Below are 14,164 nucleotides of genomic sequence, written 5' to 3' on the forward strand. Positions count from 1 at the left end.
AAATCAGTATTAAAAAAAAAACTTCATCAAAAGTATTACAGATCAGTAATGTAGAAATTCATTCAAGTACAAAGCTTCAATCCCAATAATGCCAGAAAAATAAGGTACTGATGTGGTTAATTACTTAACCACAGATGAATTTAATTCCAAATTCATCATATTGAACAATCAAGCACGAGTGGATATCAGCTCTAGATGATAATTAGCTCAATCTCATTACAAAAGTAATGACTCTCACAGAAAAATAACACCTAAACAATTTCCATATGTAAACTTTATTACACTTGACAGCATACAAAAATTTAAACTTAAAGAAAATGAAAATATGCACCTTGTAAGCAAAAAACACTCTGAGAGTCTTAGTTTGAGAATTGGTCTGCAAAAACACATCGAAACTGTACAAACTGTGCTACAGTGGGCCTACGAGAAACTGTTGGCAGCATATGAAAAAACGTCCCTCAAGATTACTTCTTGTATTTAAATTTACAGGCACTGACCAATTTACAACTATTTATGTCAAAAACACCTTAATAAACACAATAGCTTTTTTTTTCACAGCTACCAGTAGTCTTCTTTCACATGGAAAGAAAATACTAAAAAGGATTTTTATAAACATTAAATTTTTATTATAATAATTTTATTATGTCTTATCTAAAACACTTTGTAGTGGCTTACTGCCTAAAATTCCAGTTTAGATTATAATCCTTTAATTTTACACAGAAAGAAATCCAATTTTACAAATAGGTTAGAATCTTGAACTTCGATAGTTCAGTTTCTGTTGTTCCCTATCAAGGTTTCGGAAAGGGAAGGCAGAAGGATGGAAGTAAAGCAAAAATGCACACTGCACTAAGCGAGCGGAAAGCACAGGAGACTTCATTTCCCCAAGTCCATCAGCAAGTCAGCAACTGCTGTCCCAGTAAATGCTCACATGAGCACAGTGCAAACATGAAGCCTACAGCAACCTCATGAGTACAGCGAGGTGAGGCGTGAGAACTAATGGAACATAAATAACGCAGACACGTCCCAAAGCAAGCTTCCGTCTGCCCCAGGGAGTCATGTGAAGACGAAGGCAACTGTGCAGTACTGCATGACGCCAGTGGTTTCACGGAAATGAAAATTTCACTTGCTTCATGTAGCTGAAGAGCTGCCTTGAGTCTTCACTTGACTAGGACAGACTAGACTGTACAAGCTATACTGTAAGCACGCATGACTTAAGACTCTTCAAAATTCCACATATTCTTCGGTATTAGCACGTGGTGCAATTAACTAAAGTTGTATCAAAAACCTTTCTTTGTTCAGGTAATTTCCCAAAATATATTTTATTTGACTGCTTGAAAGGTCATGCCATAATACTACTGATCATCAATGTAAACATTTTCAAAAATACATTTTTAAATCAAAGATTTTTATTAGGAAATGTCATAATAAAATATGCAATCTTTATATAAGAATGTCCTTTAAAAATAAAGCATGAAAACAAGAACAATTAAAAATAAGCCATGATAGAGGTAAACAAAATGCACTGTGATGTAACTATTGTTCTTTATTTCTCAGAAGAAGTTAAGAGAAGAAGCCAGTTATCTTTTCAGGATAGCAGCTCTTAAAGGCAGTATATTGTTCAGATCTCTTTTGTTTTTCAATCTTTGCCATGACTGGAAAAGAAAAAAAGAAAATTCTTAACATAAAATATATGTACAACAAAAGAATCAGGAGAACTTAAGAGAATTTTAATAGTGGTTCTAAGTAGAAATACTGTGGATGATTTTTTTCCTATTATTATTTTTATTTCTCTAGTTTTTCTGCACCATCCAAGTGCTGAGTTGTCACAAGAAAATGTTACCCAATATTCTAATTCACTAATTTTTAAAAATTGGGCACACACGTGGTATTAGAAAGTTATAATGGACAATGTATTTATAGATTATATAATTTCATCTAAAATAGCAAGGTAATTTGGAATTGAGCATGTAAAGGAGAATTAGTTCAATTATTTGACTGACTTTGTATGTTTTCTGTAGCTTTTTCAATTAAAAAATAGTACTTATGACCCAGTGAGTGCTTATCTCTTAAGCAGAAGAGGTTCTCATTAAAAAAGGGGGAGGGGGCTTTTGAAGGCAAAAGCAAATGCAAAACAAAACACGCCCCTATGATACAGTGGATTGAATTTATAAAAAGAAAATGAACTAAAATTCTTACTCACATGCTAAAAATCTGGCTCACTATGCCGTGATTTACTCTTACATTAGTTGTTCAAGTGACTACAAATGTTAGTTTAACTGAACAATAAGAAAGCAGTATCTTTGTTGATAAATTGTGGGCCAAACTGGAAGGACATCTTGGCAGCATAATGCTTGCATTTTAAATGTTCATTACAATAGAGTCCATTTGTATTTAGCAATAATGAAAGACTATCTCCCTCAAGGATCTTGACAGCTCTCTAATCTCCACTGAAACTTTCACTTGCAGTTCCGATAATTCACAATAACTTTCCACATTGGATTATGGGATTCACTGAACACAGGAATATTAACTATCAAACTCACTGCTGGTAAATTCACATCGTAGACAGATGCACACACGTTCACACAGCTTTTTGACTTTCAAAGCACAAGCAAAAATAGTGTTACGTTAGGATTAGCAGCAGAAAGCAAAAAAAGTTTCAAACACCAACTTCTTTCAAAGGTTGTTATAAATTCTCTGATATTTTAAGGAAAGAAAAGACTAAAAAGAAAAGTTTTATTCAGTCATACTGGGATATTAATAAGCCCCCTTTAAAGGTGTTTATTTCCACAGAAATGAAACCAATATAAAGAAAAAACAGGACTAGCTGCTTTGCAGGAAAAATATATCTAAATTCAAGTAATAAAATTCTGTTACATTAGTTGCTTCAGAGATTACAACTTAATATTATTCTGTCCTGTTTTATATGTATATTCATTTTTAGTATGTAAATTCACTAATACTTCTAAAATTAATCAGATGCACTGTTTACCTTCAAAAATTGATCCTTGATCATATCAAACTTGTGCTTTTCATGCACAGCTCTGGCTGTGTTTGTTCCATCAAAAGGCTCTGCAATGTGAAACGCACACGTGAAGAGGACATGCTGAAAGGACGGTGCAGCATCAGGGCTGCAACTCGGAGCTTTGCGTATCATACGCTAGGCAAGCATTCCACCATAACCCCAGACCAGAATACTTAAAAATATATATATTTTATTTACAGGGGGCGGGGGAGGCAGATGGAGAGAATGAGCACATCAGGACTCTAGCTACATGCCACACCTTGAGCATCTGGCTTATGTGGGTACTGGAAAATCAAACCTGGGACCTCTGGCTTTGCAGAGAAGCACCTTAACCACTAAACCATCTCTCCAGACCCCAAGAACATGTTTAGATTAGGTCCAACTCTATGTACTTGCTAATGTGTCATAACCTCTAACCTACAAAAACAGCTATTTCATATGGCTAATATCCTCACTAGAGTGATGCACAGTGAAAAGCTTAAATACCTATGAGCTAAGAAGATGAGTAAAAGTTAAGTGAGGGATGTCTAAAACTGAAGGTCATGAGCAGAGGTATGATAAATCCAAATCATAGAAGTGGATAAGATTTCTAAAGAATTATAGAAGATCAAGGACCTGACTATCCTTAAAGAGCTAAAAAAAAAAGTTAGTTATCACCAAGAATAAAAAACAGTATCCAAGCCAAGAGCCCAATGTCAAATGTCAAATAAGGGTAATTTTAAACTTAATTTTAATTAGAAAAACTCATCTTGCCCAGGAGGGAAAAGGTCAATAACTTTTGTTGCCCAGGAGGGAAAAGGTCAATAACTATTGAAATCAGAAGTTCATACTGGAAAAAATGGGAGACAGGACAGATAACTATGGGGTGAGTGGATGGATTACAAAGACATATAGAGAACAGTACCATCCATGAGAAAGGGGAAAATAGAATACTAGGGAGAAAAGATAAAACAAAGGATCTATGTGAGGTGGAGGTGTCTCTTCCTCTAACACAGCCTGCCCGCCATGTCTACTCTACCTCCTCAGTCACCCTCCAGTCCTCCTCTAACACACTCTGCCCGCCATGTCTACACCACCTCCTCAGTCACCCTCCCGTCTTCCTCTAACACAGCCTGCCTGCCATGTCTACACCACCTCCTCAGTCACCCTCCAGTCCTCCTCTAACACAGCCTGCCCGCCATGTCTACACCACCTCCTCAGTCACCCTCCAGTCCTCCTCTAACACAACCTGCCCGCCATGTCTACTCCACCTCCTCAGTCACCCTCCAGTCCTCCTCTAACACAACCTGCCCGCCATGTCTACACCACCTCCTCAGTCACCGTCCAGTCCTCCTCTAACACAGCCTGCCCGCCATGTGTACACCACCTCCTCAGTCACCCTCCAGTCCTCCTCTAACACAGCCTGCCCACCATGTCTACACCACCTCCTCAGTCACCCTCCAGTCCTCCTCTAACACAGCCTGCCCGTCATATCCACACCACCTCCTCAGTCACCCTCCAGTCCTCCTCTAACACAGCCTGCCCGCCATGTCTACTCCACCTCCTCAGTCACCCTCCAGTCCTCCTCTAACACAGCCTGCCCGCCATGTCCACACCACCTCCTCAGTCACCCTCCAGTCCTCCTCTAACACAGCCTGCCCGCCATGTCTACTCCACCTCCTCAGTCACCCTCCAGTCCTCCTCTAATACAGCCTGCCCGCCATGTCTACTCCACCTCCTCAGTCACCCTCCAGTCCTCCTCTAACACAGCCTGCCCGCCATGTCTACTCCACCTCCTCAGTCACCCTCCAGTCCTCCTCTAACACAGCCTGCCCGCCATGTCTACTCCACCTCCTCAGTCACCCTCCAGTCCTCCTCTAACACAGCCTGCTCGCCATGTCTACTCCACCTCCTCAGTCACCCTCCAGTCCTCCTCTAACACAGCCTGCCCGCCATGTCTACTCCACCTCCTCAGTCACCCTCCAGTCCTCCTCTAACACAGCCTGCCCGCCATGTCTACACCACCTCCTCAGTCACCCTCCAGTCCTCCTCTAACACAGCCTGCCCGCCATGTCTACACCACCTCCTCAGTCACCCTCCAGTCCTCCTCTAACACAGCCTGCCCGCCATGTCTACACCACCTCCTCAGTCACCCTCCAGTCCTCCTCTAACACAGCCTGCCCGCCATGTCCACACCACCTCCTCAGTCACCCTCCAGTCCTCCTCTAACACAGCCTGCCCGCCATGTCTACACCACCTCCTCAGTCACCCTCCAGTCCTCCTCTAACACAGCCTGCCCGCCATGTCTACACCACCTCCTCAGTCACCCTCCAGTCCTCCTCTAACACAGCCTGCCCGCCATGTCCACACCACCTCCTCAGTCACCCTCCAGTCCTCCTCTAACACAGCCTGCCCGCCATGTCCACTCCACCTCCTCAGTCACCCTCCAGTCCTCCTCTAACACAGCCTGCCCGCCATGTCTACACCACCTCCTCAGTCACCCTCCAGTCCTCCTCTAACACAGCCTGCTCGCCATGTCTACTCCACCTCCTCAGTCACCCTCCAGTCCTCCTCTAACACAGCCTGCCCGTCATGTCCACACCACCTCCTCAGTCACCCTCCAGTCCTCCTCTAACACAGCCTGCCCGCCATGTCCACACCACCTCCTCAGTCACCCTCCAGTCCTCCTCTAACACAGCCTGCCCGCCATGTCTACACCACCTCCTCAGTCACCCTCCCGTCCTCCTCTAACACACTCTGCCCGCCATGTCTACACCACCTCCTCAGTCACCCTCCAGTCCTCCTCTAACACAGCCTGCCCGCCATGTCCACACCACCTCCTCAGTCACCCTCCAGTCCTCCTCTAACACAGCCTGCCCGCCATGTCTACACCACCTCCTCAGTCACCCTCCAGTCCTCCTCTAACACAGCCTGCCCGCCATGTCCACACCACCTCCTCAGTCACCCTCCAGTCCTCCTCTAACACAGCCTGCCCGCCATGTCTACACCACCTCCTCAGTCACCCTCCAGTCCTCCTCTAACACAGCCTGCCCGCCATGTCTACTCCACCTCCTCAGTCACCCTCCAGTCCTCCTCTAACACAGCCTGCCCGCCATGTCTACTCCACCTCCTCAGTCACCCTCCCGACCTCCTCTAACACAGCCTGCCCGCCATGTCTACACCACCTCCTCAGTCACCCTCCCGCACAACTTAAGGGAGCAGAGTCCATGCGGAGAAACAAGAGCAGGTGCCGCTAAAAGCAGGGCCTGCGGTTAGGAGGCGCGCAACAGGATGACTAGCGTCGGCACAGTGTAAAAACTGCCAGAGACTGAGAAGTCTGGCGCCGACATAGAACCAGGAGGATCAATCAATCTTTTCAAATACGATAGGCCCAGCAAGGCCTTACAACTAAAGGGAGGAATGAGAGAGAAACAAAGTTGCTAAAAAGAAGGTAGCTGAGGGTAAAGAGCTAGAAAAACAAAAGCATAGGAAATATGATAGAGAAGGCTAACTTTAGATCAGTCATACAATCTAAGCAAGCACATTATCTCTAAAATGTTTACTTATTTTTGGTATTTTTAAAGGAATTTACTGTCATAGTCATATAGTGCTATTTTATTTTCTCTTTAGAGTAAGACCACATGTCAAGGACCTACCTATCCTCAAGGAATTTTAACTTAAAATTACCAGAAAGAATAAAACATAGTATCCAAGAGAAATGTCCAATATCAAATGTCACAAGAGGGTAATTTTAAACTTAATTTTAACTTGAAGAACTGATCTTGCCCAGCAGGGAAAAGTCAGTAACTTCTGAAGTATAAGTTCAATATTGGAAAGAATATGGAACATCATGACTGCTCAATAACTTGTTTAATGTTCAAAAGAATACAAGAAACTAAAACAATAGATTCACTTTGCAAATAAAATGTTAAAGTAGATTTAAGTCAGATTTACAAACTGTTTCAAGATGTTGTATTATAATAAAGGATTAACATTCGAAAACTGGTTGTTCAGCACCAAGATTGATTCTCTAGCTACAGCCCAGCTAGTTACACAAGAGCTCTCCATTTTACCTCTTGAAATTAATTTCCCACTGATTCAAAGAAAATATCTCAAAGATATATTTAGTGCATGTGAATTAATATCCAAACAGAATTATGTTTAGATCATTTAATTTTTTGTGTGTGTTTTTGTTTTTTGAGGTAGGGTTTCACTCTAGCCCAAGCTGACCCGGAATTCATTATGTAGTCCCAATCGGCCAAAGCAACTGAGTCTCAATTGGCCCCAGCAACCTTGGCCTTCCAATTGCTGGGATTAAAGGCATGTGATACCATGCCCAGCAGATCATTTAATTTTTAAAGTTAAATCAAGTTCATAAAAAATCTAGTTTGAGCCAGGCGTGGTGGCTCACACCTTCAATTCCAGCACTCAGGAAGCAGAGGTAGGAGGACTGCCATGAGTTTGAGGCCATCCTCAGACTACATAGTGAATTTCAGGTCAGCCCAGGCTACAGTGAGACCCTACCTCATAAAAGAAAACAAACAAAATATCTAGCCCAAATAAGCAGTATATATTTTCTTACATTTATAAATTATGCAAATAGGTTTGAATTAACCAAAAGTGTAAGTAATGAATACACTGTTCAAATCTTATCAACTACAAAGTGTAAATGTTCAAATTCCCATTTATTCTCACAACTAAAGAATTGTAAATGCTTTCTCAAAATTAGACATCTACATCAGCCCCTCCAGGACTCAGGAGACATCATGACAGAATGGGAGAGAAGAGCCAGAGGCCGGGGAGGAATGCCACGGCAGATACAACATGAGCTCTGCACGCATGACTCCACCACAACTCATTGTCTGCACAAGACCAGCACAATACTGACCCATTAACATTCCACATGGATGGCGGAAGACAAAAATAGAAAAATAGAAAAAGCAAGACATCAAAGTACAAAGAGGAAGTAGTTGGAAAGCAGGGCTCAGTGGAAAGGGAGACAAGAGAAGGTAAGGGGAGGGGATGATTATCAAAATATGTTTTAAAAAACATACAGCTAGCCAGGCGTGGTGGCGCACGCCTTTAATCCTAGCACTCAGGAGGCAGAAGTAGGAGGATCACTGTGAGTTCGAGGCCACCCTAAGACTCCATAGTGAATCCTAGGTCAGCCTGGGCTACAGTGAAACCCTACCTAGAAATCCCCCCCCCAAAAAAAACCATGCAGCAAAAAGATGTACAAGTCACTTCAATATAAATATTATTTTAATTGAAATAAAAACCAGAATTTGTCTACTAATAATAACTGAATAACAAGATGTTAGAAGTAGTCTTGGTAGCATTACCTTCTACACAGATATATTTGTTTCTCCATTCAATACCATCAGGCCTTGGGATGACTTTGGCTTCACGAACTGAAATCATCTGACTGTTCCAGCTGAAAGAAAAAAAAAATCACTGCATCAGCTGCTTCCATAACTTCCCTTCATTATGTCAGCAAGAATGCTGGCCCTGATTTACTCACAGGATGTTTCATGGCTGTCTCAACTCTCAACGTGCCGGTCTCCCTCTCCTTCCTTGACCTTTTTCTCTAGCTTCTAGCTGGTTTATTTACTTACACATGCTACTTATTGTGTGTCTTGCCCAATAAATAAGCATATCTCCAAGGGATATTTCCTTTTTGTCACTGTTCAGCTACTTACTTAGTACATACCAGATATTGAATACATGTTACTGTATAAATGACATAGTACTGAAAAAACTTAGCTGGGCATGGTGGCGCATGCCTTTAATCCCAGTACTCGGGAGACAGAAGTAGAAGGATCACTGGATCACCGTGAGTTTGAGTTTGAGGCCACCCTAAGACTAAAATAGTTAATTCCAGGTCAGCTTAGACCAGAGTGAAATCCTACCTCAAAAAACAAAAACAAAAAAAGCAAACAACAACAACAACAAAAAACTCATTTATTTGCAAAGAAAGGAGAGGGACTGAAAACGGTTTTGCCAGGGCCTCCTGCCACTGCAAACAAACTCCACATGCATGCACCACTTTGTGCCTCTGATTTACATGGGTGCTAGGTACTTGAACTCGGGTTGTTAGGCTTTACAGACAAGCACCTTAACCACTGAGACATTTCTCCAGCACCAGCTTTTTTGCTTGTTTGTTTAGTTTTTCGAGGTAAGGTTTTGCTCTAGCTCAGGCTGACCTGGAATTCACTACATAGTCTCAGCTTGGCCTCAAACTCAGTGATCCCCTTACCTCTCAGCCTGTTATGTGCTGGGACTAAAGGAGTGTTACCACCACGCCTGGCTTACAAACATTTCTAGCATCTGCAAAAATTCTTCCCAGAAACTCTGTTCATTACTGTGATTACACTCTTGACTGAGTTCCCTACTTTCAAATATTTGAAAATATCTTGGATAAAACAAAAGTACTATATGAGGACTTTTTCTCTTTCTTTTTTTTTTTTTTTCGGTGTGTGTGTGTGTGTTTGTTCTTGGAAGTTTTAAAATCTCTTTCCAGCTATCAGTCACAGTGGAAACACATCTATGGTCAGGGCTGGGGAGATGTCTCAGCAGTTAAAGGCACTTCCTTGCAAAGCCTGATGGTCCAGGTTTGATTCCCCAGGACCCACATAAAGCCAGATGCACAAAGTGGCACATGTATCTGAAGTTCATTTGCAGTGGAAAGAGGCCCAATGGCACGTCCATTTCCTCTTTCTCTCATGCTATCTCTGTAATTGTAAGAAAGTAAATAAAAGGGCCAGAGAGACAGCTCAGCAGTTAAGGCACTTTTAAGAAGCCTAAGGACCCTGGTTCGATTCCCCAGTACCCACATGAAGCCAGAAGTACAAGGTGGCCCATGCATCTGTAGTATGTTTGTAGTAACTAGAAGCCTTGACATGCCCATTCTCTTTCTCTCTCTGCCCCCTCCAAAATAAATAAAATATTAAAACAAATAGTTTCAAAAAAATCTCTGATCATATCTGCAAGAGATTTTCTACTTCAAGATGGGGAGGCCTACGCTAACTGTGGATGGGAGCACCTACGGGCTGGGTTCCTGGACTATAAGAAGAAAGCTGTTCAACACTCGTGACGCTGAACCTCCTCCCTGCTGATGTGACACCAGATTCCTGCCCTTGCCATGCCTTCTCCACCAACACAAACTTCCCTTGAAACTGTAAGAATGCAAACATAGCCTTTTCAACCTCCAGCTGCTTCTAGCCAGGTATTCCGTCCCAGCAGTGAGAAAGTAATAAGTATCATTTGGTCCAGGCAAACTAGTTTCTATACAAGTGAAATCAACACGAAACCCCATAGTCTTGTAACACTGAAGCAGTCAAACACAGTAGTTGATTGCCTTATATAATAATGTAAATACAGTGTAAGCATTAAGAATATGGGTTTGGGGCTGTACAGATGGATTAGTGGTTAAGGCGTTTGCCTGCAAAGCCAAAGGATTCGGGTTCAATTTGCCAGGACCCACATAAACCAGATACACAAGAGGGTGCATGCATCTGGAGTTCATTTGCAGTGGCTGGAGGCCCTGGCATGTCCATTCTTTCTCTCTCCCTCTCTTTCTCACTCTCTCTCTGCCTCTTTCAAATAAATAAATAGGCTAGGCATAGTGTGCACACCTTTAATCCCAGCACTTGGGAGGCAGGCCAGAGGATCGCCATGAGTTCAAGGCCACCCTGAGACTACATAGTGAATTAATTCCAGGTCAGCCTGAGCTACAGTGAGGCCCTACCTCGAAAAACCAAAATAAATAAATAAAACAATAATAATAAATAAATTACTTTAAAAAACTTTTTAAAGAATATGAAAAAAAAAACAAAGAATATGGGCTTGGAATCAGACTTAAGTTTGAGTCTTAGTTCTCCCACTATTTAGCTATATTGTTGTTGACACATTTCATGTATTTAAATTCCCTAAACTTGAGATTACTACAAGGACTATACATATATATATATATACACACACATACACATATATTCATACATACACATACATACATAAACACACACACACACACACACACACACACACACACTGGAAAAACACTGAATACTACATATACAATCACACACACACAAACTGGAAAAATACTAAATACTAAATATTACATACACACACATAGGGGAAAAAATAACTATTACCTACTGCTATTGCAACATCTTAAAAGTAAGTGTAGAACATTTTCTTAACCTCTACCAGTAACCTTTAAGGTATTTTGACACTCTCTCAGTGATATTCACAATATACCATCTTCAACATTATAACAAGCATTTTTCAAGTACTACTACCTGACACTGGAGTAGGTAGTGAAGACATGGCTGCACATAAAAGAGGCACAATAGGGCTGGAGAGATAAGTCAGCATTTGAAGTGCTTGCCTGTAAAGCCTAAAGAATGGAGTTCAATCCCTTGGTACCCACATAAAGTTGTAAGTGGCACATGCATCTGGAGTTTGTTTGCAGTGGCTAGAGGACTTGGTGTACCCATTCTCTCTTTTTCTTCCTCCCCCACCTGCCAAGCATGGTGTCGCATGCCAAATCCCAGCACTCAAGAGGCAGAGGAAGGAGGATAACTGTGAGTTCAAGGCCACTCTGAGACTACATAGTGAATTCTAGGTCAGCCTGGGCTACAGTGACACCCTACCTCAAAAAAAAAAAAAAAAGGAAAAGAAAGAAAAAGAAGAAAGGGTACAATAAACTTTACCTTAACGTATGTGGTAATCTTTTTCTTTCCTATCATGTTCTAAATAATCTCATAAAAGTCAAAAAAACAATGCTAATGGTGCAGTAACCAACATAGTTAAGTGTGAATTTTGTAGTTCAATAATCTGTGACACTACCTTTACCCAAGTTACCTACCTCAACTTTTCCTTATAGATGAGCGAATAATACCACATCATACTGGATATACACAGGAAGGAGATAATTTATAATCTGCTTAGAAGCATTTCCCCACATACTGATAGAAATTTATCACTATTGTTCCCTTTTCCACATCCCCTCAGAATGTTATCAGAAAGTCACTAAACTCTGTTCCAAATTTATTCAACTCCTAAACCCCACTCTCTTCCTCCACATTCTTTCAGACTGACTAGAAGAGCTTCACACAGCCGCTGCTCCCTCTCTGTCTGGGCTGAGAACCCTCAAGAGGTGGCTCCAGTAGGATCACAAGGTGTATTTCATGCTTACACAGAAAGGAGGAAAATAACAAATGTATTTCTTGATTTACATATCATACCCAGGCATTTAGAAAAACCCAAGTCAGACTTGGCTGTATTTCCCCTGTGAATTTTCCATTCATAGGAAGCAGGCCATTCAGCACAGCTCCAGCAAAGGACTGACCACAGCCCACAAGGCCCTGCTGAGAATGGGCCAAAGCAGAAAATGGAGCCACGTGTGAAATCAACTACTGCTGCGCTTATTAAACTACTGTCTAATTAGCTGAGAATACAAGCTCCATTTAGTTTTTAATAATTAACTGTTGGATAACACACTTCATAAACTACCCAGTTTTGGACCTACTGATAGCACCATCAACTAATGCAGCTTTCGACCAATGTGAGGCATTCCCTTACACACAAAGAAAAACACAACTTAAGACCTCACTTACTCAAATTCTGTAGCATAGTATTTCAGAAAGCCCAGTAAGAGATCCCCAAGACTTGATTCATTCTTTGAGAGGTAAGGAGGAACATTACATGGAGCTTGATGTACAAGATGAAGCTGTATTGCAGTGCTAAAAGATTCCTATTAAAAGAAAGAGAGAAAAATATAGTCATCTAAAGTATACATTTAAAACCTTGTTGAAGACAGGGTTTTCTTTGTCTTGGCAGAAAATAGAGGTTTCTCCCACTAAGGATTAGCAAGCTCTTTAGTAGGAGAAAAGAAGCCAGAAGGTACCTAAAGAAAATTAAGATAGCCTAATTCTTGCCTTGAGTATATTACAATGGTAGCAAAAGATTTCAAACACATATTATTATCCACATCACGACACTATCCAATAATATGCAGAAAATATGTATCCCCTTAATTACGTCTACAAGGAATAGATATACTCTACATATAGAAAGAAGGCTTTATAAGATATAAGACAACAGCTTTTTCTAAGTACCACTTAATATTTCTCTCAAAGGCCACAAGAGTAGCATCAATACATGACTAGTACTTACAAGTTAAGACTTTTAAACTGTTTGACTTTGTTTTTGTGTTTTGAAGGGAACAGAAAGAAAAGATTCAACATAGATTAAGTTTGAAAAGATAAAGGCTGGGAAAAAAGATAAAGTACATCCAAACAAACAATATCCAGCTAACTTTGTTGTAGTATTTACAAATGAGGTTTTTAGCTGTGTGTGAACCATGCTTTAAAAAAAAAAAAAAAAAAGCATTTAACACTAATGGTTATTTTTTGTTCTGATCTATGGTATGCCATTCATTTTTATATCTGATATTTTCTCTATAAGCAGCAAGTTCTAGAACTCAATATACAAAGTAAATAGAGACATTTTTAAGTAATACATATCCATAAACTGCAAAAAAAAAATCTTTTGAAGGTTAATCATCAGAATGTCACCAAGAATGATTTTTACATATCCCCACTGACATTCAAAGGCAGTAGATTTTTTAAAAAAGCTCGGGACTAGAGAGATGTCTCAGCAGTTAAGGTGCTTGCCTGTAATGCCTAAGGATCCTAGTTAGATTTCCCAGAACCCACATAAAACCGGAGGCACAGAGTGGTGCATGCATCAGGCTAGAGTCCTGGTGTACCCATCTTAACCATGAAACAATCAACCTTAATTGTAGGTTCTATTTTATTTTGAATTTGCATCTATATAATTCCAAGTTAAAACAAACAAACAAAAGTTTCTGCCCAAATGCTATAGTAGCAAAGAGAAATAGGACAGCATATCTGAATGCTAGTCCTAATTTTTTAAAAGTACTCACTCCTTATTGATCTGTAATTCTATCACCAATATTTAACTATAAAGAAATGATTTGTCAGGCTGGAGAGATGGCTTAGCATAGCAGTTAAGGTATTTGTCTGCAAAGCCAAAGAACCCAGACTCAATTCCCCAGGACCCACGTTAGCCAGATGCAAAGGGGGCGCACGTGTCTGGAATTCGTTTGCAGTGGCTGGAGCCCTGGCACGC

At 41.0% G+C, this 14,164-nt stretch overlaps 1 protein-coding gene across 3 annotated transcripts in view; it reads right to left on the reverse strand.

Annotated features, from left to right (window-relative positions):
- Positions 1 to 259: 259 nt before the first annotated feature.
- Tent2 (terminal nucleotidyltransferase 2) overlaps positions 260 to 14,164 on the reverse strand; it is a 40,389-nt gene continuing 26,484 nt past the window's right edge. For all 3 annotated transcript variants that reach the window (XM_045134212.1, XM_045134211.1, XM_045134213.1), the window contains exons 12-15: positions 12,628 to 12,764; positions 8,347 to 8,438; positions 2,993 to 3,072; positions 260 to 1,652 (exon numbers count right to left, since the gene is read on the reverse strand). In XM_045134212.1, coding sequence (XP_044990147.1) covers positions 1,578 to 1,652; positions 2,993 to 3,072; positions 8,347 to 8,438; positions 12,628 to 12,764 — 384 coding nt within the window. In that variant the 3' untranslated portion in view covers positions 260 to 1,577. The remainder of the gene's footprint in view (positions 1,653 to 2,992; positions 3,073 to 8,346; positions 8,439 to 12,627; positions 12,765 to 14,164) is intronic.

This window comes from Jaculus jaculus, chromosome 14 (assembly GCF_020740685.1).
Source record: "Jaculus jaculus isolate mJacJac1 chromosome 14, mJacJac1.mat.Y.cur, whole genome shotgun sequence".
In the NCBI taxonomy this organism is placed as follows: Eukaryota; Metazoa; Chordata; class Mammalia; order Rodentia; family Dipodidae; genus Jaculus; species Jaculus jaculus.